At 39.7% G+C, this 25,149-nt stretch overlaps 1 protein-coding gene and 1 long non-coding RNA gene across 6 annotated transcripts in view; one reads left to right on the plus strand and one right to left on the minus strand.

The window, feature by feature from the left end:
* LOC146438997 (uncharacterized) overlaps window positions 1-13,604 on the plus strand; it is a 34,371-nt gene extending 20,767 nt beyond the window's left edge. For all 4 annotated transcript variants that reach the window (XR_014850624.1, XR_014850625.1, XR_014850623.1 and 1 more), the window contains one exon: window positions 11,235-13,604. This is a non-coding gene — a long non-coding RNA (uncharacterized LOC146438997). The remainder of the gene's footprint in view (window positions 1-11,234) is intronic.
* On the minus strand, window positions 599-23,724 carry ACTR2 (actin related protein 2). 2 transcript variants are annotated; one of them, XM_085054302.1, is made up of 10 exons: window positions 23,565-23,724; window positions 17,532-17,642; window positions 14,680-14,694; window positions 12,428-12,643; window positions 8,783-8,855; window positions 7,062-7,198; window positions 6,156-6,305; window positions 5,305-5,450; window positions 4,784-4,916; window positions 599-3,635 (listed from the first exon to the last, which is right to left on the minus strand). In XM_085054302.1, the coding sequence occupies exons 1-10, from the start codon at window positions 23,610-23,612 to the stop codon at window positions 3,465-3,467; spliced, it is 1,200 nt and encodes a 399-aa protein (XP_084910428.1). In that variant the 5' UTR covers window positions 23,613-23,724; the 3' UTR covers window positions 599-3,464. The 2 variants fall into 2 exon arrangements, with proteins under 2 accessions (XP_084910428.1, XP_084910429.1); XM_085054303.1 differs by lacking the exon at window positions 14,680-14,694 and having other exon boundaries at window positions 23,565-23,723.
* Between the last annotated feature and the right edge of the window lie 1,425 nt (window positions 23,725-25,149).

Raw genomic sequence — 25,149 nt, forward strand, 5'->3', positions numbered from 1 at the left:
CTCTAAGAAATCCAAACCCATTACCCTACATGGAACAAGATGCCTGGGGAACATTCCTCCAGCACATATATGTGCATTGAGCTGGAGGAAGAGGGTGGTTGAGCTCATTTGTTCAAAAGCCAGATAAATGCATCATGAGTGGTGGACCAGTCACTAATCCACACAAGTCCTTCCAGATGCCACATCCACTTTTTTCTATCAGTTGAAGTAAAGGATGCAGGTGAAATAGCACATGAATTCACAATGCCAAGGAGACTTTTCCTGAACAGGGCATCATTATGTGGCTTCTGAGCTTAGCCAAGGATGCTGAGCTCAATACAAGTTGAGGGCTCTTCCATTTTGCAGTATGGAGGCTGAACTAGAAAAAGATTCCTGTCCAAGGATAAGGATTCTATTTTCTTTTTAAAGAAACCAGGATGGAGGGAGTGGAGTATTGGCTAAAGAATGGAGTATGACAGCAAGCAGTAGGGAATGTGTTATTTTGTCATGTCAGATTTCCTCAGCAGAAGCAGCTCATGATAGTTTTTGTGATGGAAGTTAAGTAAGAGAAAAACTGACAGAACTGTGATTTCCCAAAGGAAACAAAGCAAACATAATCTACTTTGAAAAAAATCTGATTTTATTTTTGTATTGAAAAGACCTGTCAACTTAAATAGATGTTTATTTCCATTCATGGTCTCAACCAGTGTTGTGTGTTAACATTATTCAGAACTGTATAAAAAGCCATCTGTGTTACATTGGTTAACATCCTAGAACACTGGGGGAGGGGAGGGTTTGAAGCAGCTTAACATTAAAAATAGGTTGTTCCCAAAAAACTTACAACTGATGCGGCATCTTCTACTCTAATTTTATAGGAGCTGAAGCATTTTGCAAATACAATTCAAGTTATTTGGTCTTCAAAAAAACTTTAAAACCAGATTGCTTTCATAGCAGTATTGAAGCTGTCAGCTGAGAGAACACAACACTCTTGTGTGTGCAAACACATACATGGAGAACCACACTGAGCACAACTGGAACACCCCATTCAGTATCTGGATTACGAATGTGCTCCTCTGAATCCATGATCACAGTTAATTTAAAATGCTAGTTGCCTTTTTTAATATATACATGGTTTCCATGGAAACCCAGGATTCTGCACAATCAACTGACATTTATTACTCATGGTGCTGTGAAGTTCTCTAGTGAAAGGGCCAAATTCCAAAACCTTTACTCAAACATGCACATACCTCACTGAAGCCAATGGACAGGGGAGAAGATGGTTTAGAAAAGGGGTTGCAGGGTCAAGGTCTAGATTTCAAAAATCACATGACAGATTGTCATTTAAAAAAAGTTTTTAAGTCATTCTTTGGTTTATTTCCATGATTCCCAACACTGTCTGAAAAGCCCAGAGACAGTCACATGAGAAATCATAGCTCTAAAGCAAGCCCACAGCATTTTTAAGTCTTGTGTATTAAATGTTTAGAAGACTACAGGAATTCAGAGTACCCCTTACATTCATGTCCCCAAAAATCTAGTAACTGCTTAAGTGCATGCACTGAGGCACGACCGGCATGCCTGTAAATTCATATTGTTCAAGTTAAGAGTAAATATAGCTGCAAAAAACCCCACCCACCTATAATTAAATGGTCATTACTAGCAATACTATAGTGGCCGTCTTGTTATTAAAGAAATGCAGACATGGTTTCTGCCCCTTTGGCTCGCTCAGCCAAAGGAAGCTGTCTGCTCAATTTAGAAAGGAAGCACATTTTAAGAATCCAAGGGAGTTTAATATTTCCATGTTCCTGGGGTCAATTATTAATGTAAAGATGTAGACAAATGGCAAGTATATGAAAGCATCTCTCATACATTCCAAGATTTGGAAGTCAAAAGCAGAGCTTGACTTCCTTATGCTTAAATGTTATGGTAGGCTTCGAAAACCAGTAAGAAGTAATATAATATTTCAGTGGAAAGCACAGTAGAACTAAGTCTAGCTAGCATTTGTATGCAAGCAGTTTTTGCTATGCTTAATGTAAGGCAGATTTTATTGCAAAGATAGTTACCAGTCTGCTAGTAGGAAAAAAATACAGGCAACTATACTCAGAGAAGGTGGCTGATAATTACTAGTGACAACTTCTATTTTTTAGAACAACTCAGCTTTAATGTACTTTCTGGAAACAGCATTTTCATCACTGGTTTTCACTTCCTTCCCCATCCCGTGTTAAGTATCAAAAATCAAGACTGGATAAAATGAATTGTGGCTATTTACCAACCAACATCTCATATTCCAATATTATTCTTAACTGGAACAAATATAAGTCATTCTTTATAACCTACTGCCACGGGTTGTTTATAAATATCTGCTTGCTGCAATAAACACTGGTCATTGAAAAATTCATTTGCAGTAACTACTTGGCACTAGGTTAATATACTTGTAAAGTTTAATGGAAGTGCTTCTGATGTACATACAAGCACTTAAAACATCAGATTTTTTTTTTAACTTAGTTCTGGGGGTTTTAATATCTATAGTTACAGTTTTCACAAGCATTTCTGGAAGTATTAAATCTCAATAAGTTTAGAGGCTCCTGTCTCAGCATATGTAAGTTCCTTCAACAGTTACAGAAGAGCTAATTTAACATTCTTGCTTCCTATGCTGAGACAACACGGTACCAAAATTTAGTTACAAAAAGAGGCATTTTTGGTCAGGCTGACCCCCCCAGCTGTCCCTTAACAAAAAAGCAACACAGCTCAAACCTGTCTCCTCTCTCCAGAAAACAGACACCTAAGGCCACAAATGTACATTTGCCAGAACATCAGGTGTTTCTCCATTCGTGACAACTGCACATTCCCACTTAGAGAAATACAGTCTGAAGGCCCCACCACCACTTTTAAGGATGAACCACCTCAGAAGCCAGTTTAGGCAGCAGTGCATATGAAACCACGTTACATCGAAACTGTGTGTTAAAGCCATTCCAGCTACTTCAACTAGTTTTTAACAATGTTTAATCAAAATTCCTAATTGCAGGAAAGAAAAAAAAAAACCAAACTTAACGTAGAGAGAGGCATAAAGATGCAAAGATAACCACCACAATGATCCAATAGCAAAATTTCTTGTTTAAAGGTTTTCTTATGCTAAAAAAGGCACACAACCCCTTGTGAACTAGAGACAAAAGCTAGCAGGACTACAGCAATAAACCCAGAAGAAAGAGCCTACCAGAATTACCCAATTGCCTACTGGGAGGGAACAATGAAGTAGACAGGCTGCTCTTGCTCCGTTTTGTTTGCAGGGAAGTGGTCAAATTTAATAGTCAAATTTAGCCACATTAAGAAACATTTAACAAAAGCTACCCCAAGAAACCAGAACAAAACCTGACGTTTGGGTCAAAAGGCCACAGACAGGCCCTTCCATAGCATGTAGCTGAGTGAGTTCAGAGATTGGCAATGAAAGAAAAAAGCTTTAGACATGTGATGGGAACAAGCTTTGGGATTTATCGAACAGTCACACCAAGCTTCTCCAGCACACGCACTCCCTTTTCTTGGTATTCTTGTCGGGTCATCCAGAAGTTGTCTTTGTCTTTCATGATGTCTGCTAGAACTGCACCCCCCAGAAACACCATGTGCTTCCGACGAGGGGGATCTTCGATTCGGATCTTAAATTTCTGAGAAAAAGAAAAGAGACTGTTACTAAGATTCTCAAAACAACGCCTTGCAAAATAAAATTGGGTTTTCCACCAGAACAATGAAGTGGAAACTGTCTTAGTGAGAAAAATGCAACTAAAAAATTGAAATGTTAGTGTAGGGCACTCCGTGCGAGCCTCCATCTTGCGCAACCCAAGTTAAATAACGACTTTCCACTGGAAATTAGACACAGCTATTGACACTTGCCCAAAAATTGTACTTTCAGTATATCAACAAAAAGCCCAGGAGTCAGAATACTGACAGAAAATTAAAGACCAAATTTTTGCATTTCAAGAGCACTGTAAAGAGTGAAGTAATTCCTAATCTTTGATGGCTAAAATTATCAGAAGTTACCAGATCCTCAAATCACAAATATTTTAGAATTATACCAATTTACACAATCTAGACCACCGTAACTAATTAATATTCCCTTAAGCTCTTCAAGAGCTTTTGCTCTAACTTCAAGAGCAAAAATGAGTACAAAGCTATGAGTGAAATACTGTCTCAGATGTGAAATTCTGTACAATTGAGTTGTTCCATATTGCCACAGATGATCTTCAGAGGACACCATATTAAGAACCAGGGAAGTTCAATTCAGTTCACCATTAGAAACTCCACTCAAAGGAATTCTCAGCACAACACACTGTTACCTCTGTAATGTGTGTTGCTGTTGCCTGCTTATCACAGTAACCAATGGAAAAGGGAAACTTACTTCACCTGAAAGAGTGTTAGAACTCTAACCTCTTATATTTGAGTATTTCGCTTGAACCAAAACTTTCACCAATTAAAGGAAAAAATTTTGCTCAATGACAACTTTAAGGCAGAGAAACTCCTTAGCTTTGTTTAACCGACATTGCAATTTGCATTGTGGCATTTATCAGTCTATTTTACATTCAAACCAACCCAGGACTTCAGGAATCACTTGCTATTAGCAGGGTGTAGAAGGTGACTTTACTGCAAGTATGCTCAACAAAGCAAACCCAGGGGTGTGAGGACAAGAAGCAGCGATTCTGTGAGCTGCATCAGGTCCACCCGCAGCCTCTGTCATTTCTGACCACTTGCTTCCCTCTAGTGGGGACTCAGGGGAAGCCTCTGTGCCCTCCGGATGCAGCAGCCACCCGATACCCACCGAGAGCTTCTCCACGTCTCCTTTCAGAACTCGTTCCAGGTAGAGCTGTTTCAGTTCCCGCTCCAGTCGTGAAGGCAGCCCGGGGTACATGGTGGAACCTCCAGACAGCACAATGTGCTTGTAGAATTCAGACCTGACCCAAAAAAACAGAGTCTTTGTAGTGTTGTAGAGTTTAGTCTGTACTTACACTAGGTACCTCTACAGACAGGGGAATAAATACAAATCTTAGAAAGTTACTACACAAAGATAAACTGCGCAAGTTCAGCAGGTTTGCTCATGCTTTCCCAGAAGGCAGAAATAAAAAAAAATACTGTGCTTTCAAGATTTTTCTTTGCTCATTCTTACTGAAATTGTTTCTAGACAACCTGTTAAGCTTCAAGAACTCAGCCTGAGCCCCCCTCCCAGCATGCACCTTCCCCCAGGACCACACAGTAGAGTCTAAAGCAAAAGTTGTTACTTTGAATGCAGTTCTTGCATCACTCCTGCACCCAGACTAAGGATTTTAAACATTCTGCTCTTACCTGGTATCAATATCAGCAGCCTGGATGGTGTTGAACAGCAATTCAGCCACACCAACCCCTTCAACATTGATTAAGTGAGGCTGGAAGAGAGCCTCCGGTGCCTCAAACCGTTCTCCACCAACTTTGATAATCCTGCCATCTGGGAGCTAGGGAAGAAACAACACCATTGAAAAGACTACTTTTAGCCACTTGAATACTAAAAAAAAAAACCAAGAGGAAATGACCTACATTGCTCCCAAATGTTTTAACACAGGAAATTGTTGATAATTGGCAGCACTGCAAGAAGTCGTTCAGTAGTACTGAAAGAATATACAAATTCTTTAATCACTCTGCAATTCACTTTGAGACATCAGGGACCAGACACATCCATACTGACTTACCAAACATTTCCTTGCAATACCAACTCCTAATATCAATTTTAAAAATTATCTTACAGAAAGAATAACGCTTTTCTGCGAATTCTTCCAACTGTGATCACAAAGTTTCCACTAAGAGCAAGTTTACCTTTCCTGACACCAGATATCAGTCTCAAGTCTCAGTTGCATGAATGGAGCTGAAACAATTTCATATGCTAAATTAAGTCCACTTTCTGTACAAATTCCTACAATGGAGTATTGTAGTAATACAAACATCTTACAAATATCTACAATGACAAAAATGACTACAAAGCCTTACAGAAAATCTGAAAAGAAAAAAGCCTGTAAAAGATTTTCCCAGAACCAATTAATCTGATTCTACAGGCTGGGATGTGAGCTATTGCCATGAAAAAATGTGAAGGAATCAAAGCTAAATGCTACCTGAATTTAAACCTAGAAATTTTAGGACAAAAAAAGCTGTCTCAAGATACTTACTGTGTAGGATTCAACTAGAACTGTGGTCTCTAGTGCCAGCTTCTGCTCCTGCTCAATGTTGTATCCCACATAACACAGCTTCTCCTTGATCATGCGGACAGTCTCAAAATCAGCAGAATGGTTGAAAGCATAACCTCGCAGCAAGAGGAGCTGCAGGGAGCACAGCAGGTTAGCAGTAAATGAGAGGAACAGTCCAGATCTTTCAGCTTAAACACATATCTCTGTTCATCTCCCTTTTTAAACTGCAAATTTGGGTATTAAGACAAATCCATCCCAGTGTATCCATTATCACCAGAAAAGCAACAGCATTACTCCAAATGGGAAATTTTCTTCATCACTGCAACTTTTGGCATAACCAGCACAAAGACCAATGAAAAAAACCCAAAATAATTATTATCTTTAGAACTTCAGTACATTCCTGTATTCCAGTTTAACCATAAGATGGGTCAATCTAGAATATTGCTTATATTTAAAACACCCCAACAAATGAATTATCTATGAAACATTTATTAATCAGGGAAGAATCACTACACTATCTTCCACACTGTAAAAAGGTCTTTCTGTAAATAGATGAGTAGAACTGAGAGAATACAATTTAGCTTTCGCTTTAGGTACCGAGAAAGCCAACTTTCAAGTTTTTCCTTCCCAAATATGGAATAAATTCCCTTCCTACAAGACTGCCACTAAGAAAATGAGATGTTTCTGAATAACATCAGTATCACATGTGTTTTAGATGAGGAAACACAGCAAGAATAGACTGAAGTAATACAGAGAATACAGGAGTTCTTTATGTCATTAACATGAATAATAAAGGGAAAACAGTTGTTTCTTGCTACCAAGGGATTTTGACTTGAACCAACACACCAGAGATACCAGCCTCAACCTTAAACCCTCTTCCCAGCTTACCTTAATGAGGTACCTAGTGATATCCCTCCCAGCGATATCTAACCGTCTCGTGAGGTGAGGGAGAGAGAAACCTTCATAAACTGGGCAAATGTGAGTCACACCATCCCCAGAGTCCACAACAACTCCAGTCAACAAACCTGAAACAAGAGGGGCAAGTACAACTTTTAGTAGCACTTTCATAGATAGAGTGAGTTTAAGATAGGATTTTTCATATAATCTGACGGAACCTCTCTTCCCTCAGTCATCAGTGGATTTTGAACCTTAGCTTTTCATCAACCTAGATGCTTAGAACTCTACTGCTCACAATTTTATCTGGTGTTTTGATATCTTAAATTGCACTCTAATTAAAGGGAGTAGCTAAGCTCATTAAATGCCTATTGGGGCACAAATTCCTCCATGGATTCAGTTGTGCAGCCTTATATTAATTTCTCAAATATGAAGAAACCTAGATATTCAAGTTTACCTTGTTCAATTCTTAGGACTTGTTGCTTTTGACTGGTATTCAAAAATACTTTCATTAAGTACAGAATATTTGGACTATACAGCACATGCCTAATATTTCCTCACAGGAGTAGCTTTAGGCTGAATTGGATTGACTTTCACAGACTAAAAAAATCCACTCTCCTCTAAAAAGTTCACCACAAACTACTAAATTGTAAGGTATACAAAACAGATATTGTTAACATATAGGAAAAGAAGTTTCTGTACTTAAGATGCAAAAATCAACAGTGCAAGTTGATCAGAGAACAGTTTTATAGTTCTTCACAAGCTACGTAAAGCAAGAAAACATTTTAAGGGGAGATCTTAGAAGTGTGGTGCACTGAAATGAGGCACATCCCCATATAACTTCAGCCACTACTTCAATCTTTGAAGTAATATAAATAAGGAGGATGTCAATTAAATATTTACAAGGAATCAAACCAAAGAAAAACCAAGGGGGAAAAAATGTAATAGCACAAATTGCAGCAAATAAAATTAATATTCAAACAAGGTTTGCAAAGGTGGTTTTGGTTCAAAAACCAGTTTTTAATGACTCGCATGGCAGAACCACCTTCCCAGTATCCCACTGCTTTTGGTCTTGGACATAGAGACTACAGTGATGTGTTAATGGACATGGATATTTATGTCCTGCTATGTGACAGCTAAAAACAACAAGTCACCAACAAAGAGATGCAAGAAGTCATGGTGTTAGAACTGATGTGCTTGAGTAACTTCTTAAAATACTAAATGAATTGTAGTTGATGATGGAATTTCCATTGAATTCAGTTAATCCGTAATTTTGCGCTCAGGCTGAAGACACCATTCCAATCTAGTTTATCTACAGTGAAAGAATCAACTTAGTTTTTTTTCCTCCTGAAAATAGTGCATAAGTTACATGATCACCTCCTTGAAATTACTCTCTTACTCACGGTAAGAAATTCCTCCTTTTTCAGAAAATCCACAGTAAGCCATTAATACTTGATGCCAAAGGCAAAACAATTACACCCCAAAACAGTAAGCTTTGAGAAATGAGGTTTTTTGCATTTATTCATGAAAACAATACCAACAGTGGTACCTATAAATAGTCCCTCCAAAAAAAAAAAAAGTAAGCCTGTCAGTCAGAGCTGAGCTTCCTTAGAGACCAGCATGGAATTAAGCCCAAAACCCAGTCATGTCATATCAGTATTTTGGCTCAGTAACACATTTGTAAACTAAAGAAATCTTAGGGTTTTTTTGCCTACCTTGAGCATACAGAGTAAGAACAGCCTGGATGGCTACATACACCCCAGAAAACTGGTACGTCTCAAACATAACCTGTAAGATAAAGGCAAAAATTAGCCTCCAAAACAGGCCAAATACCTCAAAGAAATTTCACTGATGTTTGAAAACTGTATTTCCAGCATTTTGTATTTTTACTAATCGAAAACACTTCCAAAGAAATTCCACCACACAGATTATACCCAAACATTAGAAACCTATGTACTTTAGGACACTAAGGAGCACGTTCAGTTCTGCACCTCACCTGTTCACACCAGACAAGCCAGATGAAATACTCCATATCTGTTTAGCAACAAAAGTAAATACTTACAACAAACCCACACACCAATTTCTGCAGCTAGCTTTACACAAATTTTCACTTTTCCAAAGTGCTTAATGAGTGGGAGGCAGTACTTGTAGACCAGCCAAGCACTTCATTACTGAAGCGTGACTTGGGAATAAAATGTTTGTTAAAGGTGTATGCTTCAAAATTAAGTTCAGGCATTTTTCACTCTTCATTTTAGGCCATACAGACTTGATTCAAATGCAGACTATGCCAAGTAAATACCAGACTCCTTGATTTCTTAGTCTAGAATAAGCCCAGTGTCACAGGTTGTTCTCTGCATCTGGACCACCTTCTTCCCTTCTTTAAAGGACAGTCAATGACAAATTTATTAAAAAAGTACAAAATCCACTACAGAGGGAAAACTGCAGGTTTGCAGAATTCATACTGAAACAGGAAAAGTAACTGCTTGTCTTGTACACTAGGTTTCCCTAATCACTGAACTAGTTTCAGTTAAGAAGCAGGCCAAGATAAAAGGATGTAGAGTTTATAGGATCTTGTCTTCTTTCTAAACAAACAGGGAAAGACCAAATAAACAAATCATGCTGTATAGCAGTTTTCCCCTCAAAAAGCTTTACCAGGAAAAATGGATGAACCCTGATTATTCTAACACATACATAAGTTTTGCTTTTGCTACTCTGCAGCCTTCTGAACCCTTCTGCAACTTCTAGGATTAGAAGCTGCTTGAATCCTAAGTACTCCCACAGCTCAAGTAAAAGATATCTAAATATTTTTGTAGAAAAAAGCTGATGCCTGACAATTTTAGAATTCTGAACTATTTAAAGAACCTCCTCCGTTAGAACAGTGTGAAAAGGAACAGAAAGGGAATAGTTGAAAGGGCAGCAACCCAAAACAGATCCCCTTTGAGTAGTCATTGTCTAAATCCAACACTATTCCAATGGGTATTTCAAAGAACCCAAGTGCTTATTAAATGAAAAAATAATGTAAGAAAAATCTAAATTATCACCTTCATACAACAAAATCAATATTCAAATGGCATTAGTTACTGCCTTCACATGTACCAAACCCTAAATGCCTCTACAAAACCATTTTATAACCTTTTGTCATTCTTTCTTTTAAGATATATTTGACATGAAAAATGCCTTGACACAGGACATGTATGTTAACAAATCTTAAGATGTAAATACTGAGCAATATGTTTCCCTGAAAATATTCTTCTTCACATGACAGCAGATTCTGGATTACTTACAAAGGTGATGTTCTAATCAGGCGCAGAAAGGAAGAATTAAAAACCAGGAAAAAATATAAGGAATCCTAGGTTGGATTAGATGAAGTGACTGTGCTCGAGTAGCTCTACAGCATCTGATTTGTCACTACAGTCTGGCTGCTTCTGAGGGTGTTACACAATGAATGAGAGTGCAGCACAGATACAAGCAGCAAACACTCCATTAAGCTGAGGAGCAACCAGGGTCTCATACATGCTATGAAAGGAAAAGCACTTTTTAAATATATATATATATTACAGTATAGCTGACATGTGAACACTTGCTGCCTTACTATGCAGCTGGGTCTGATAGTGATGAAGTGAGGAAAGAGAATGACTGGAAACAAAATGAAGGAATGAAGGACAGCACATGTAATTATCTATCATCTTTGTATGGTCCAGATGACTAAGCTTCTCTTCTAAAATGCTACTGCACTGTATCCCAAAATGCAGAGACATTATTATATTTACTGCAGGCTTTAGGAAGCATATTCATTCAGTCCTCTGCCTCATACTGGGCTCACCTCCCTGGAAAGGAGGAGGCCACATCAAAAATGGAAGGAGTATAAATACATTGCAGTTAAACTAAATATTGCAAGTTCTCATAACATTGTGTTCTATTAAAATATTAATAGAAACAACGAGATTCTGTATAACTCAAATTTAAATTTACAAAAATGGATTCTAGTTCTCACAAACCTTCTGCATCATGATTAAGTGTCTATAATCTCTGGGGTGGTGTTAAAAAAGCAAATGGAGCAATGCAAATATTCTACCAGAATTCAGAAGCCATACTAGACTCCTAAATTTTTGCTATAAAGCTACTTGGCACCAGAATAACTAAAATCCAATCTTTTGTATTTATCAGGAAAACAGAAACATGAACACTCTTGTTGACAACTGATAAGCAAAGAAACCTGGACAGGGAATGGAGCCATTCCTGCTACGTGGAGGCCACCCAGAATAATCTGCTCTGCCTATCACACCACAGCTGGCTGATATACAGTACATGATATTACCAGTGTTGCATTACCTGATACTTAGATAATATGTCCCTAATGTCCACAATTACTAAAAAAAAAAAATTTTGCTGAATTTAGATCAGACAGTCTGATTTTTTCACTTAAGTTTTCCCAACCTTGCTAGACTTCATTTGCTCCCAGGTCACTGAAAGAAAGGATTAATGCAAATGTACTCACTGCCACATTGCAGAAAGCACTACTGTAGCTACGATTTCAAAAGGATTTCAAAGGAAAGGTCAGCAGGTGATGAAAAATGTAAATTCTTAACAGACTAAGCAATGAATTTGGGGGAATATATATAAATATATTTTTATATAACTTTGATATTCAAACTTATATTAATTGAAAATATCTATGATGCTTGTGAGGAAAAAAACAAACAAAACAGAAAACTAAAACATTTTTTTCTTATCAAACATTACTGCTCTTCAAAACCGAGTCTTTGTCACATAATACAGGAGCTAAACAATATACATCTGACAACCTACATTGAGCACAAGGTTCAGCTGGAGCTTAGATCACCCAGGGCAGCACTCTGAGATTGAGGATGCAAGAACCAGGCTTTACATCTTAGAAGGCTTTCATTGATAATCCCTAGCACTAATTAAAGATTAGTGCATTGGTTGTCATCACACCTTCGTCTCAACTACCTCCAACAACACTGCTCCATCTGGTAAGCATCATCTAGCTCCAATCTCCTCTGCATTACTGGCTTATAGAAGTCCAAGTCATTTAAAGTAATTAACATTCATCCAATAGCTAATAATCAACATATCTTGGATATGTAAAGACAGACGTGTATTTCCAATGCTGTGTTTTAATGCTGATATGAGACAAGAAGCCTGCTTACAGCCTGTGAATGAGATCAGCTGGTTTGAATTTAAGCACAGTAGCATTCATGCCTATGGCTAAGAATGAGTTTTGGTTAGAGAACAGAAGTGCTTTGCTTCAGACAGTCACTGTGTGTTGCTGGAACAAGAAGTCTCTTAGCAATGCTCCAGTGATTGCATATCAGCTTCTACTAGACAGACAGACATACCTCCACAATCTTCTCCCTATTCTTAGTCGGATTCATGGGAGGTTCTGTGAGTAGTATTTTACAATTTTTTGTGTCAATATTAAGTTTTTCTGGTCCAAATGTGTAATCCCAAAGGTGCTTCATATCATCCCAGTTTCGAACTATGCCATTCTCCATCGGGTAATTCACTTCCAGCATTGATCGTAATTCACTGGCTTCATCACCAACCATGAGATCCTGTAAAATTTCAATACAAAAACATGTCAGTGTTTACAAAGTTTTCTAAACACCAGACTCCTCAAGAACGACAGTGAACTGCTTCAGCCTGTGTCCAGATGTGTTCTTAAACAATGCCCACATTTTTGAATCATTTGCAGGTACTTAGGAGAGAAGTAGAATATATTCCATGTAATATTTAAATTTGGCTGTTACCCATCCCAAAGCTTTTCCAAAATAAACATTATTAATACGATTTTTTCAATTAACCTTAAAGAAACCAAAAACCCTGGTAGAGCTAGAGACTAGATAGACCTTTGTAAGTACAGATGTTTCTCCACTGACACCTCCAAAATTATTTTATTGAATACTAATTTCTAAGAGCCGAGATGCAAAACAGCACATAAGGGTAGTAGGTGGGATTGGCAGAATATTTTTCCATGCATGTTGCAAATTTCTGTGCACAATACCAAAAAAGGAATAATGAGTGGTGAATAAGCATACCGAACAGGAGCAAAAGCAAATAAGAGATTATAAGTTCCACACCAGACATTAAAAGAAACAATGGTTTACATATTGCCTGTGTCAATAGGATGTGAAGAGACACATCTAAATATAAAATATAACCTTGACTGCTCCTTGCCAGAAGTCCCAAGCCAGAAACCCCAGTAATGCATTCTTGCACAAACACAACCAACTAATGCAATTTGTATAGTCATTTCACACTGATTAAGCAATCTGTTTATTAACATTAGTTATGCAAACATTGCACATTCAAATTAGTAGCATCACATCTTCTCCTTTCCCACGTATTTCCCACAGGAAGTATGCACAGTAACATCTTATCTTTGCTCCCTATTATAACCCATACTTTTCTAAAGAAGCCTGAACTGACTCACTTGTACTTAGGATGTAAGAACATATTTCTAGGTACCATTAGTGTCCATAATAATATTAATTGGGGAAAAAAAAAAAAAAGAAAGCCAGCTGCTTCATCCAAACATATGCCACCACAGTTTGCAGTTGCTGTGGCACAGCTAACTTGGAAGTGACTCAACCTACTATTCAGTGCCAGGGAAAAAAAGATGCACAATGAAAAATCTGGTATCCGGTTTATAATGCCTGTTCTAGAAGTAACCTAAGCAGTTACTGTTGACTATATAGAAAGGAAGTTAATTGGAAATAGTTTAAGTGAAACCATTCCTCTTCCACCCCCTCTCCCTGACAAGGTGTTTTATTTGTTTTCCCTTGCACAGCAGATCACACTTCAGCTCTTGACTGTACAGAAGACAAAAGTCAAGACTCCAACACTTTAAATCAAAAGCACTCTAGTGAAACCATACTATGAGAACTCCACCATGCAGCCACATTACTCATGAGAATTTAAGACAACACAAACTCCACCAGTTAGAAGAATCACAAGCCTTTTTTGTGCACTGCTCTTTGAGGCTCTATGCTGCCAAACAGGACACAGCCCAGGAAAAGCCGCTCTTCAAAGGTGTAAAGTGAAAGTTGCACAGAACTTTCACATCCTTTTAAAACAAAGCTAAAGGGCAGAGCAATTGTTCTCTCTTGAGAACATCAGCACTAGCACACTAACAAACACATACACTTGGCAGTTGAAGAGGAAGAAGGACAACAAAATCAAACTTGCAGAGAGGAATCAGTATTGTGGCATCCAATGTTTCCAACCACTTCAGTACTCAGTAATATCTGGCTAACTGAAATCTGAACATTTCTTCAAACTCTTGGTTTGTAATGTTAAATAGAGTAATTTCTGCTGTTAAAGATGCAGTGTTCATGTTGATCTTTCAATGTTATTCTTGCATCTTGCAAAACTACAGGTTATGGGGCATTTAAAAGCAACACATAAAATATTCTTAATAATTAGTTGCCAGTAAACCAAAGCAATGAACAATGTCCAAAATAAGTATGTATTCAAATGTAAAATGTAAGACAAGACAAAACAATGAATAGCATTTAAAAAATAACATAACAGCTACTAGGTCTCATCAAGCAAAAATGGTAAACAAAAAGCACAGGGGCACCTCACTTACCATCATTTTGTTATTCTACTTCAACAGGTCAAGAAAGGTGAAGAAAAGGTAGAAGCAAGAAAGTCAGAAAAGGCCTAAATGAAATTCTCAAATTATTTTAAGTACACAGTAGAATTAGGCTGAAAAGAGATGCATGTACAGCAGGAAATGATCTGAGTTAGTTTAGTTAGGGCCAAACTAACATTATCAGGACATCAGAATAAATTGTCTCTTTAAAGGAAGCTATTGCTACATATCAGTGGTAAGTCATGTTTAGGCATCCTAGGCTGCAAACAAGATCAGTGTATCTGCCTATCTGTCATAAATAGGATCCTGTGTATAAATATTCTGTAACAATGGAGTTTTACCCTGAACAAGGTATTTACCTGAACTAGACAAGACTCTGCACAATACAATTGACCATAACTAGCTCTGACAATTGCTGCATTTAAATTTTGTTTTAAAAATTGACTTAATATATTCAAAAACTGAAAACTACTCCTCAATACTGACTTACTAATACCCCCCAAACCTGCTGCAAAGACTCCTAAGTCAGTAAAAGCTAAGAGCAACACCTATGCTTCTGGTTTTAGAGTCTTAAGGCTGCAATTTTAAGCAAAATAATGGCAGTAATAACTAAACTCCTGAGTAGGAGAAAAAGCTATATCCCTGCTGCTAGCTGAAATGAGAATCCATAAAGAAAATATGGTCAAAGCAACTTGAAACTGGTAACACAATGGACAATAACCACTGTTTTGATCAGCTTCCAGGCTCCTTTCACTGAGTTTCTGAATTTCACAGGAGTGACAGCTTTCCTGAATAGTTTTGAAAAGTTAAACTGATAATCTTCTTGCCAGCTTCCTTTACTCAGTTTTAAACTTATCCCATAAGAACTCACAGTGAATGCCTGGAATTAAATTTTGGCATAAAACTCATCCGCTGAAATATGTTTTTTTAGGAAATCTGCAAGATTCTCACAAAGAAAAACAGCATTCACACTTAACAAGTCATTCTACTGTATTATCCTACTGGGATACCCAAAGTATCTGTGGCAGGGATTTCCTCTCTTGATACACTGCTTCCTTAAGAAAGGCTGACAAGTTTTTATAGGCAGATGCTGTACAACTTCTAGAAAGAATCTAGACACAGTTTATATTCTGAAATACACCCACATAATCCATGCTCAAGCAGAAGACCAGCAATGCATGCAAAATTATAGTTTACAGGTTCTTTTGCTGATCTCATAGCAATTACCCACTTCTACCTCCTATCTTGTCAATGTAACACTGTTATCTTAAAATATTAAATTATCAGATAATCAGAGGATACCAAAACTGGCAGGACAGGTTGTATTGAACCAGCTGGAAAGAAAACATGACTTCAACAGTGAGATTTCATGCAAGAAAATTTTGGGGGCATGTCAGGCTCATAAATCACTGCAAAAATTTCTTAAAATTTTACCAGGACCTCCTTTAAGGAGGCTCTTCACATTAACTTCAAGCAGACACACAAAGAAATAACTCTCCCCAAGTCTTACTAGAGAAAGGAATATATTTTCCCTCTCCTTACAAAAAAACCCCCTCTACTGTGAAAGGAAAAGATCTCTATCCTCTCAACCAAATTGTCCTAGCTGTCACAAGGCAAAGCATTATCAAGATAGTAACAGACCAAAAAAATCTACAATCACATTTTGGGAAGCTCTAGTGTCTCTCAGCCTTTTGACTTCCTTGCGTGACCTTCTGCTGCTACTACAACCACTTTACAGGCAGAAGCAGAAATCCAACAGCTCAAGTTCTCCTTGTCAACTACAGGGTTCTGAAAAAAAGGAACAAGACTGGACTGATTTTTTCTCCTCTTCCAAAACTAAGAAGCAATAAGGAAAGCAAAATCGAAAGCCTGCATATTTGTGGTCCTACTGAAACTTCACTGGCCTAAGTGGGGACTTCTACAGTTCTGCATTGCTGCCTGCTTCTCCTTCACTCTCCAACTAGAGTTTGCATGATGGTCTAGTAAGGCAGTCACAACTTTACCTGACCAAGAAATCCCTCTTTTTCAGCTGGATCAGCTCACTAAAGCAGCTCACAACATGCCTGCACAAGCAGCATGACCAGCATAAGGCGAGAATTGTGTGGCTAGAAGCAAGAAGGGAGGATGTGACCACAGCAGGGCCAAGACATTTGCTGAAGCCTGTATTGCAGAAGCAATTTATAACATTTGAAGTGTTACTCTGTAATTACAAAATAAGTGAAAAATTATAGCTCCTTGGACTTCAAAAAAATGAATTCTCAAACAGTAGTTCTCCCCCCATGTCCTGGAATATGTCCCAAGACAAAGCAGCCTGAACAGAGCTCTAACTGGTGTGGAGTACCTACATCCACCAACAGCAAAAAGAAAACGAAAACCATAGAAACAATGAAACGCAAACACAGCCAAGGTTAAACATCTCATACAAGATCACAGATGGTCAACTTCAAGTAGAAAGCAAACCGTACAGGAAAACCTGGAAGCTCCAGCAGTTCTTCAGCACTGTCTCAAAATCCCACAGCACAGCTTGGTGACAGTCACTGGTGTCTGATTTCTGCCTTCTAATCCTGACATCATTTGCATGTTGGCATCTGAAGCCCCTTTTTGCCCAGAACCACTCGAGCCCTACCTGCTGCCTCCTCAGGTGTACTATCTGAAGCCCTCCAGTGCTTTAGATTACCCTCTTCATAACTTTGTGACAGGCTAAAATCCAATGCAGAAATGAATCAAGAGATACTGAAACAGCATAAAAGGGAGTTAAGGAAAAAACATTTCCAAACATTGCACAAATCAAAAGCTGCCCTAAATATTTTTATCTGCCAGAAAGAAATAATAATAAAAAAATTTACCTTGATTTCAATGTTTCCTACTTTAGCAGTTGATCTTATAATAGGTCTTCCAACCAAAGCTGGAAAAATGTGCTCTGGAAAATTTGAGCCTGCATAGCCACATTTCACAAACTGAAAAGGAAGAAATAATTTTATTAGAATATGCATTACTTTTGTTTACCAACAGAAACCTGGTTTGGGGTAAAAAATTAAAAGTCCAAATATAAGAGCATGTGCCCTACTATAAACCAATTTGATTTATACTTTCAAATCAATTTTACACGTTTTAGATGATGCATAGATGTTTAAAATGGAATAAAAGTATTTTCCAGAATGTTTTCTGAATCAAGACTGTCCAATTTTTGAGAAACAGTATTAAAACGAATAAGTACATTGCAAGGTGTGAGACAGTCCTGTATTTGAATTTGGAATTCCTGCTGCTCTATAAAAAAGTCCTCTGGCAACCTGAAATCTGTAATTTTGTAATGGATCACCTTATAATGAGTACCCAATGAAACCTAATTACATCACCTCACCAATTAGAGCACACAGTAGCACAATAAATTACACACTAGAAAAAAAAAAAACAAAACCCAAAACCTTGTGAATTCAACTTTTATAGAAAGTGGTCAAACGTGAACTAGCAATTCAGATGGATTTCTCAAAGTGCCATCATTTTCAGGGTTTCCTTTACAGATAAAGTTTGCAGTAAGCATTTCTAAACCCAACAGCACAACCAAAACCTCAGAAGATGGCAGCTCACACCAAACAGGATGCTCTGAAAGAGTGTTTGTTACCCAAATATATACAAAAGGAAACTTTATATCACTGGGTTCCAAGATAGTATATACACTAAGAAAACAATAACAATTTACTGAACAATAAAAAATTATATAGTCACTAGAGGAAGCTCAGCTGTAAAACGTGAATTTTAAATGTGGCAGCAAGAAGTTAAAATTTTAGCCTATGGGGATCAGCAAGTTATGTTCTTCAGCCACCCTACTCTGATGTTCATGTATCACACCCTGATGTTCTGCCTGCAGCTCATACAGAGCAGACTCTTATTCTGATGCACAATGTGTACACTGGGCTATATTAACATGCCAGAAGAAACATTTTCATCTGCAGAATTACCCAACCATAGAGGTGCAGCAGTGGTAACCAGAACCATGGGATCCCTCAGGTTGGAGAGAACCTCAGGAGCTGTCTCATCCCACCTTGGGCTCAAACCAGTCACTGCTGAATTCCAAGCAGGTTGCTCAGGGCTTGGACCAGGTGGGGCTGGGAGCCTCCAAGAACAGACAATTCACAGCCTCCTTGGGATCCCGTCCCAAAATGTAATTATCCACAGCAGGTTGTATCAAAAGTCATCCCTTAGAATTTTCCAAACGTTCACCGAGTTTTCTGAAGCACAGGCTGAAGAATGCCACTGGAACAATTATCCCAGCAAAGAGTACAGCTAATTGCAGCTGAGAGGAATTCTGTCATTACACTAACGGTAACATGAAAAGTCACTTGCGCTGTTGCTCATAATTATTCACCTTAGTGCAGTAAAAAAGGGCAAAAAGAAATTTAGAGAGCCAGTTACAGAAAGAGCCAAGGGATATTTTGATAAAAGCTGGGGTAATAGAGAGGAGAAAGGATTTTTATTTTACTTTTTTTGACCCTAGTTTCTTTCACTCCTTCAGTGCTTGCTCTCCAGAGGCAGAGCTGGTTGGAATACCTGAAGGATGACCCTGTGTACACAACTAATTTCACTCATTCTACTTTAAATCCAGAGTCCTCTGAAAAGGCAAGTATTTACCAATTCTTTTGGTTATACTAAGGCCAGAAGTATCTAGGAGTGATATAGATCTTATCTGGGTATTCAAGAATGCAGTGCTGAGAAAGCAAAGAGCAGTCACTAGCACGTCTGGATCACATACCTGAATGCACCGGCAGACTTTAACAGAAATTTTAAATTTGAAAAAAACATAGTGATTTTTTGAAGGGCTGAGCTGAGTCCAAACAATGGTACCCATATTAAAACAAAAAAAACCAAACAACTCCCTTTCTAGCTTAGCAAATTACTGCATAAAGGGCAATTACAATTTTTGTTCTAAGCACAACCATAAGCACCTCCACACATCTTTACACCCATAAACTTGTTTACAGTTTTTTCTTCCTTTTCTGTCCCCCACCATGAAGCAACTTCCCCACCAGTCACCAACCAGCTGTGCTGGTCAACAGAAGTAACAGCACAAGTAATATCTAAACAAATCATTACAACTCAAACTCCTGGAACACCCCTCAAGAAACTCCACTACTAAAACTTTTAAACCTTGCTAAAACCCCAGTATTTATATAGCAACCCTGATGTATGCAACCAAAACAACTACTACACAAAAATCAGTGCCTCTTGGCCAACCTTTAAAACACCTCTCAAAATCATATACAACTATACTGACCTAAAAACTGCTGACCTACAAAAACACAAAAATTCTTACTATTTGACATGAATAGTCACTTCCAGCCTCCTTCTGCATTAAGACCTTGACACATCTTCCAGGGAAATTACCTGTGTTGGCAATTAAAAAATCCTAGATTTTAAAAACAGATTGTCATTTCTCCAACCAGCCTAAAACACAATCAAAACCAGATTTAATTGATGCAAACTACAATGAGCGAGATTAAGCTTGGACATTCACAGTCTGTTTCCCACCTCTTTCTGGCCAGAACAGAGAGCCTTAAAAATGACATTTTACAAAATTTGATAGACTCAACCATACACAGAAAGGACAGAATTTAACTCTCCTTAAATTTGAAATTTATCCCTCCAGTCTACATAAAAATTTGGTGCAGATAAGAACAAATGAGCCTTGCTTGTCAGCTTCCTCATCAGTGGGAGCATCCCCACTGTAGTATTCTTCCTGACATGATCCTGAATATTCAGCTGGTTCAGTAGGTTTGTGATGACCTAATATTGGCTATTATGGCAGAATAACCAGACTTGGTAAAACTACTAAAATGCACCTAAGAAACACAGACCTATGTAATACTAGATTTTGGACAGTTTTAGATTTTTTGAAGGGGTGCAAGAAACATAAGATACTTCTCCCTCCGGTCCCTTATAGGAAATCCTCCAAAATCTTCAAGTAAATGTTATGAACTGCTGTAATCTGGAACAGTTTCTCTTTTCTAAGGCCCAACATGAAATGCTCACTGTTCCTGCCACTGTCAATTTGAAACTCTGGTTTAAGTACAGTGCACTTGTTTCTCTTCCACCTCTTGCTGTGCACACCCCTCGCAACAACTGTGGCACAATTTCAGTACAATGCTCATGTTTCCAACAGTAACACGAGCACTCCATGAATTTACCATTTCTGCAAGGACTTCATCATCATTTGGTTTTGCACTCATTTGCTTTACATTCAGAACGTTTTAAGAACAGCTACTTAGCCTGCCTGTGTGCAAGACCATGTATGTAAGAATTTTTACCATATATAGTTTCTTCTCCATTTCACTGTGGTTTATACAGAGTCTTTCACTTCCTACTGAGTCATCAAACACTAAGAACTTGCATGTATAAGTGTTCTTTCAATCTCAAAGAATGAGGAAGCTTGCACACAGGCCACGTGACTGGTTTTAAAATGAATACTAATATCCTTATCAGATCGCTGCGATTGATCCTTTCCACCCATGCAACTCTCAAACAAAAACCCTAAATACAGTTACAGCAATTCTACAGGCCAACAAATAACTTCCCATCTGGCCTCTAAAAACAGGAACATGCACCTCTAATGCTTTAGATCTCTGAGGTGCCATTGCCTGCCTCCCACAGTGTGTGCTGTAAGAACTTCCTTCTAGTCACCTCTTCCTCAAAGATTGGCTGCAGCCTCACACATTACAAGTCCTACTGCAGCCTAACAAGAACAGCAAATGTCAAAGACAAGCCTGATGTTAACCCTGCACCTGATTTTTTTGAAGATATCCTCCATTTTTTAGCTAAGATTTCTGATACCTGGTAAGAGATTGAATTTCAGTCATGGTTTTAAGTATGACATATCAAAAATCGCTCTGACATAAAACGTCTCTTGTCACATAGGAAAAATATTTTTATCAAAATACTGGTTTGATGATATAGAACTACTTGATATCTTCACATGCATTTGAGACTCAAAAGTTTTACTGAACAGAGTTTTCTTCCACCTTAGTTATCCCAATTCTAGCTCCATTATCCCAATTCAATCTAAACATTTTGAGTTTACTGATCTAACAATTATTTCTTGCTACTTTGCTCTCCCACCCAAGGGGCTCTGCAGCCAGGGTACTTCCAGACACACACCATCCTGCTCAAAGGCCAAGCACCACCCAAAGCCACAAGAGCTGAAGTGACACAGAGCCCTCTGCTTGCACCATAAAGGCACCTTCCACTCTGGTGTTATTTATATCCTGCTGGTGCAACTCACAGAGGGAAAAAATGGATCGATCCAAGAGGTCTCTGGAGTTAACAGCAAGCACAGATACCCTACATTGTAAAGAAATCTGCGTTGCACACCCAGCTTGGGAGATTTGATTGGAAGGATGGACACATTCCTAAAAGGACACATTTTACCCCATGTGTCACACCTGAGACCAGCCAAGGCACAACACTGCTGTCACCACCAATACACTAATCATTTTACAGCTCAGTGATTATTGCCATATAAAGGGCCACCCCAAGGGATGAAGCTCTAAATGATTTTTTTTAAATCTGGGCCTCACAATCGGAATATTAAAAAAAACCAAACAAAAAAACCCCAACAAAAAATCCCAATAAACAAACAAACAACCAAAACCATAAAGCAGTTTCCATATCCCTTTGTAAGAAGAAAATGCTAAATGCTATCTTTTCTTCTTTCCTTTTTCTCAATGATAGTGTAAAAAGTGCCCAAAGGATCTGAACACTTGCCCTATTAGAAATAATTTTTGTTGTAGGAGGGTAAATGACATCAAAACTGTCAAACCCCTGAACTGTCAAATATGATGTTCTTCCTGAACCATTCTAATAATTTCAGCTGCTAATTGGAAAACCCTCTAATTTAGGATGCTGAATCTCCACTAACATCATCCTTTGTCTCAACTATTCTTTCCTAGGCTTATTAAAAAAAAACCCTCTTCTTTATTACAAGGTCCATATAAAAAAACTGGTTTTTTTCGCCATTCAAAAGATCTTACTGTAGCAGCAGTTATGTTAACTCTCCACAAAACATTGCTTTACTAGGGGAAATCTCAGATCGCTTAAAAAAATTACCAAGGGGAAATATCCGCCTATAGCATCTGATCTCTTTTAGCTTTAAAATGGTAAAATAAAATGGTATCTTTTTCACTTCCTGCCAAGGTGCCTCCCTGCCTGACAAAAGGATGTATTTCCAGCGGGTGCTGCACACTTAGGGAGGCAGGAAAAGGTGAAAAGGATGGGAAGAAAAGATTTGATTTAAAAAAATGGAGGCAGGTGGCATAACAGAGAGGTATTAAGGAAAGGATGATGCTCTGTTTTGAACAGCAGCTGCCGAAAGAAAGAAAAAAAACCAAACAAAAACCCCCAGAGAAAACCAACAAAACCCCTGAACTAATAATCCTGCAGACAGAGCACACATCCCGTTTGCACAATATATAACGCGCTCATTCAGAATGGCTAAAAATCAGTATTTTTGTCTAAACGCTGGCTGCTCCAGAGGGATTGGCTCAGGTCACGTAGAGAAATCTCGCTATCGCCGCTGCAGGAGCAGCACGGCCGGGCGATGGGGGCGGGCAGGGCAGCCCCGGCACGGCAGCCCCCGGTGTCCCGGCGGATGGGGACACGGCGACAGCGGGCCGAGGCCGCCAGCCCCCCCGCCCATTCATTCCCGGGCCGCGCCGAGCGCCGGGATGGCGGCCGGGCCCGGCGGCGGCGGCAGGGCCGGGCGGGCGGGCGCGGCCCGCGGGCGGTGCCGCAGGAAGCCGGGCCGGGGCCGGGGGGAGTCGCCGCGCTTCCCCTTCCCCTCCGCCCCAGCGGCAGCAGGGCGGCTCCCGGCGCCGCCCGCACAGACTCACCCCGGTGCCGTTGTCGCACACCACCACCTTCCTGCCCAGCGTGTCCATGGCTGCCACACCGCCGCGGCTCCGCACCGGGACCGACACCGCCCGCTCGCCGCCCGCGACACCGGCACCGCCCCGACCTCCGCCGGGCCCCCCGAGCGCGCCGCCCGCCGCGCGCACGCCGGAAGCCGTCAGCGCGCCGCCCGCCGCCGGCCCCGCCCCGCCCCCGTGGTTGCCATGGCGGCCGAGATGGCGGCGGCGGGGCCCGAACCGAATCCCTAAGCCGAGTCCCCGAACCGAGTCCCCTAGCCTCCCCGAGTCATGCCAAGTTAGCAGAGCGGCTCTTTGTCCCCGTCCCGTGCCGATGGCGAGGCGGGGAAGGGCCAGCTGAGGAGCTGCCCGCCGTTTCCCCTCACGGCTTCCCCTCCCCGGGGGTCTCCCTGCCCGCTCTCCTCGCACTGAGCGACATCAGGCAGCTCCTGAAAGCTTCTGTTTGCCGTGAATATTGCGTTATTCTATAGCTCGACAGCCCGGAAGGACTTTTACTCCTTCCAGGGGGCCTTGCCTGGCGAACTGTTGGCATTTGTGTGATGGAAAAGATAAGTATGATCTCCTGCACTGTCTCTGGCAGCCCAACACTTGTTTGTTGTGTTGCCCCAAATTCGCCGGCTTCCACTAGCCGTCAGGACCAAATCCCAGGTTTTTCTTTCCATGCCATGCGCTATGTCAGTCCACTATGGGCAGCAGCCTGTCACTGTTAGGTACAACACAAAGAATGTAACCACGAGGGGGTTTTTGTGTAGTTAAGGGAGTTAGAGATTGTGTGGAAAACCACGCTGCAGAAGGCCAGTGTCCAACACGGAGGCAGAGGAGTCCTGGAAAAATCAACTTCATTTGAATAAAAGGAGAGAACCAACTGGGCCATAGCCCAGTGGGGCTTTTCTGGACTTTTGGGAGGCTTCCTTTTATCCTAGACCTTCACCAGCATGTTGCCCTTCTCCCTTCCCCAGGTACAGCCTTCCCCAACCATCTGCTGCATATTCCCCCTTGAACATGTATCCCCTCCTCATCATGCATTGCATGACCATTAAAATTAGCTTTTAGCCCACCCTGTGTGGAGAAGTTAATACTAATAAGTTTATTAAGCCTGTACCTTTTCCCCTAAAGTTCAGAAGTTCAGGCTTTGCTTGGCTGTGCAACAAACTCACACAGCTTGATGTTGGCAAAGACCCCCACACCCATTCTTGCAGAATCTGATGGGTTCTGTCAGATCCAGTCATTGGTAAAGACATTAAACCCATTTCTCCTGTCCCACATGGATAGCTGTATATGTTTATGGCTGTAATTTTTTTTCTACCTTTAATTTTACAAAATAGTGGGAACAATCAGAAATTTTAAAAATACCAGAATATAGGCCATCATATTTGACTTTTTAAAAACTTTAATCACTTCCAGATATTGAGAATGAGGAAACAACAGGGTTGTCATACCTAGCTGGACGAAGAGGCTGTGGAAACAAACATGGAATAATCCAGTGGCATGCAGCTGGAAGGACATCCTGGTCACTCTGCACAGCTTTACCTGGGTATGGATTGCTTTC

The sequence above is a fragment of the Lichenostomus cassidix genome, chromosome 3 (assembly GCF_008360975.1).
Source record: "Lichenostomus cassidix isolate B80296 chromosome 3, HeHo_3.0, whole genome shotgun sequence".
Classification (NCBI taxonomy): Eukaryota; Metazoa; Chordata; class Aves; order Passeriformes; family Meliphagidae; genus Lichenostomus; species Lichenostomus cassidix.

What these genes read in the sequence shown, in the direction of transcription:
- ACTR2 (XM_085054302.1), bottom strand. Translation starts at nt 23,612, where the DNA reads ATGGACACGCTGGGCAGGAAGGTGGTGGTGTGCGACAACGGCACCGGG. An exon ending in ATAGGGAGAAGATTGTGGAG is followed by an intron (nt 8,856 to 12,427) that starts GTATGTCTGTCT and finishes TTTATCTTACAG; the next exon opens with GTTATGTTTGAGACGTACCA. An exon ending in TTCTAGTTGAATCCTACACA is followed by an intron (nt 5,451 to 6,155) that starts GTAAGTATCTTG and finishes TTTCTTCCCTAG; the next exon opens with CTCCCAGATGGCAGGATTAT.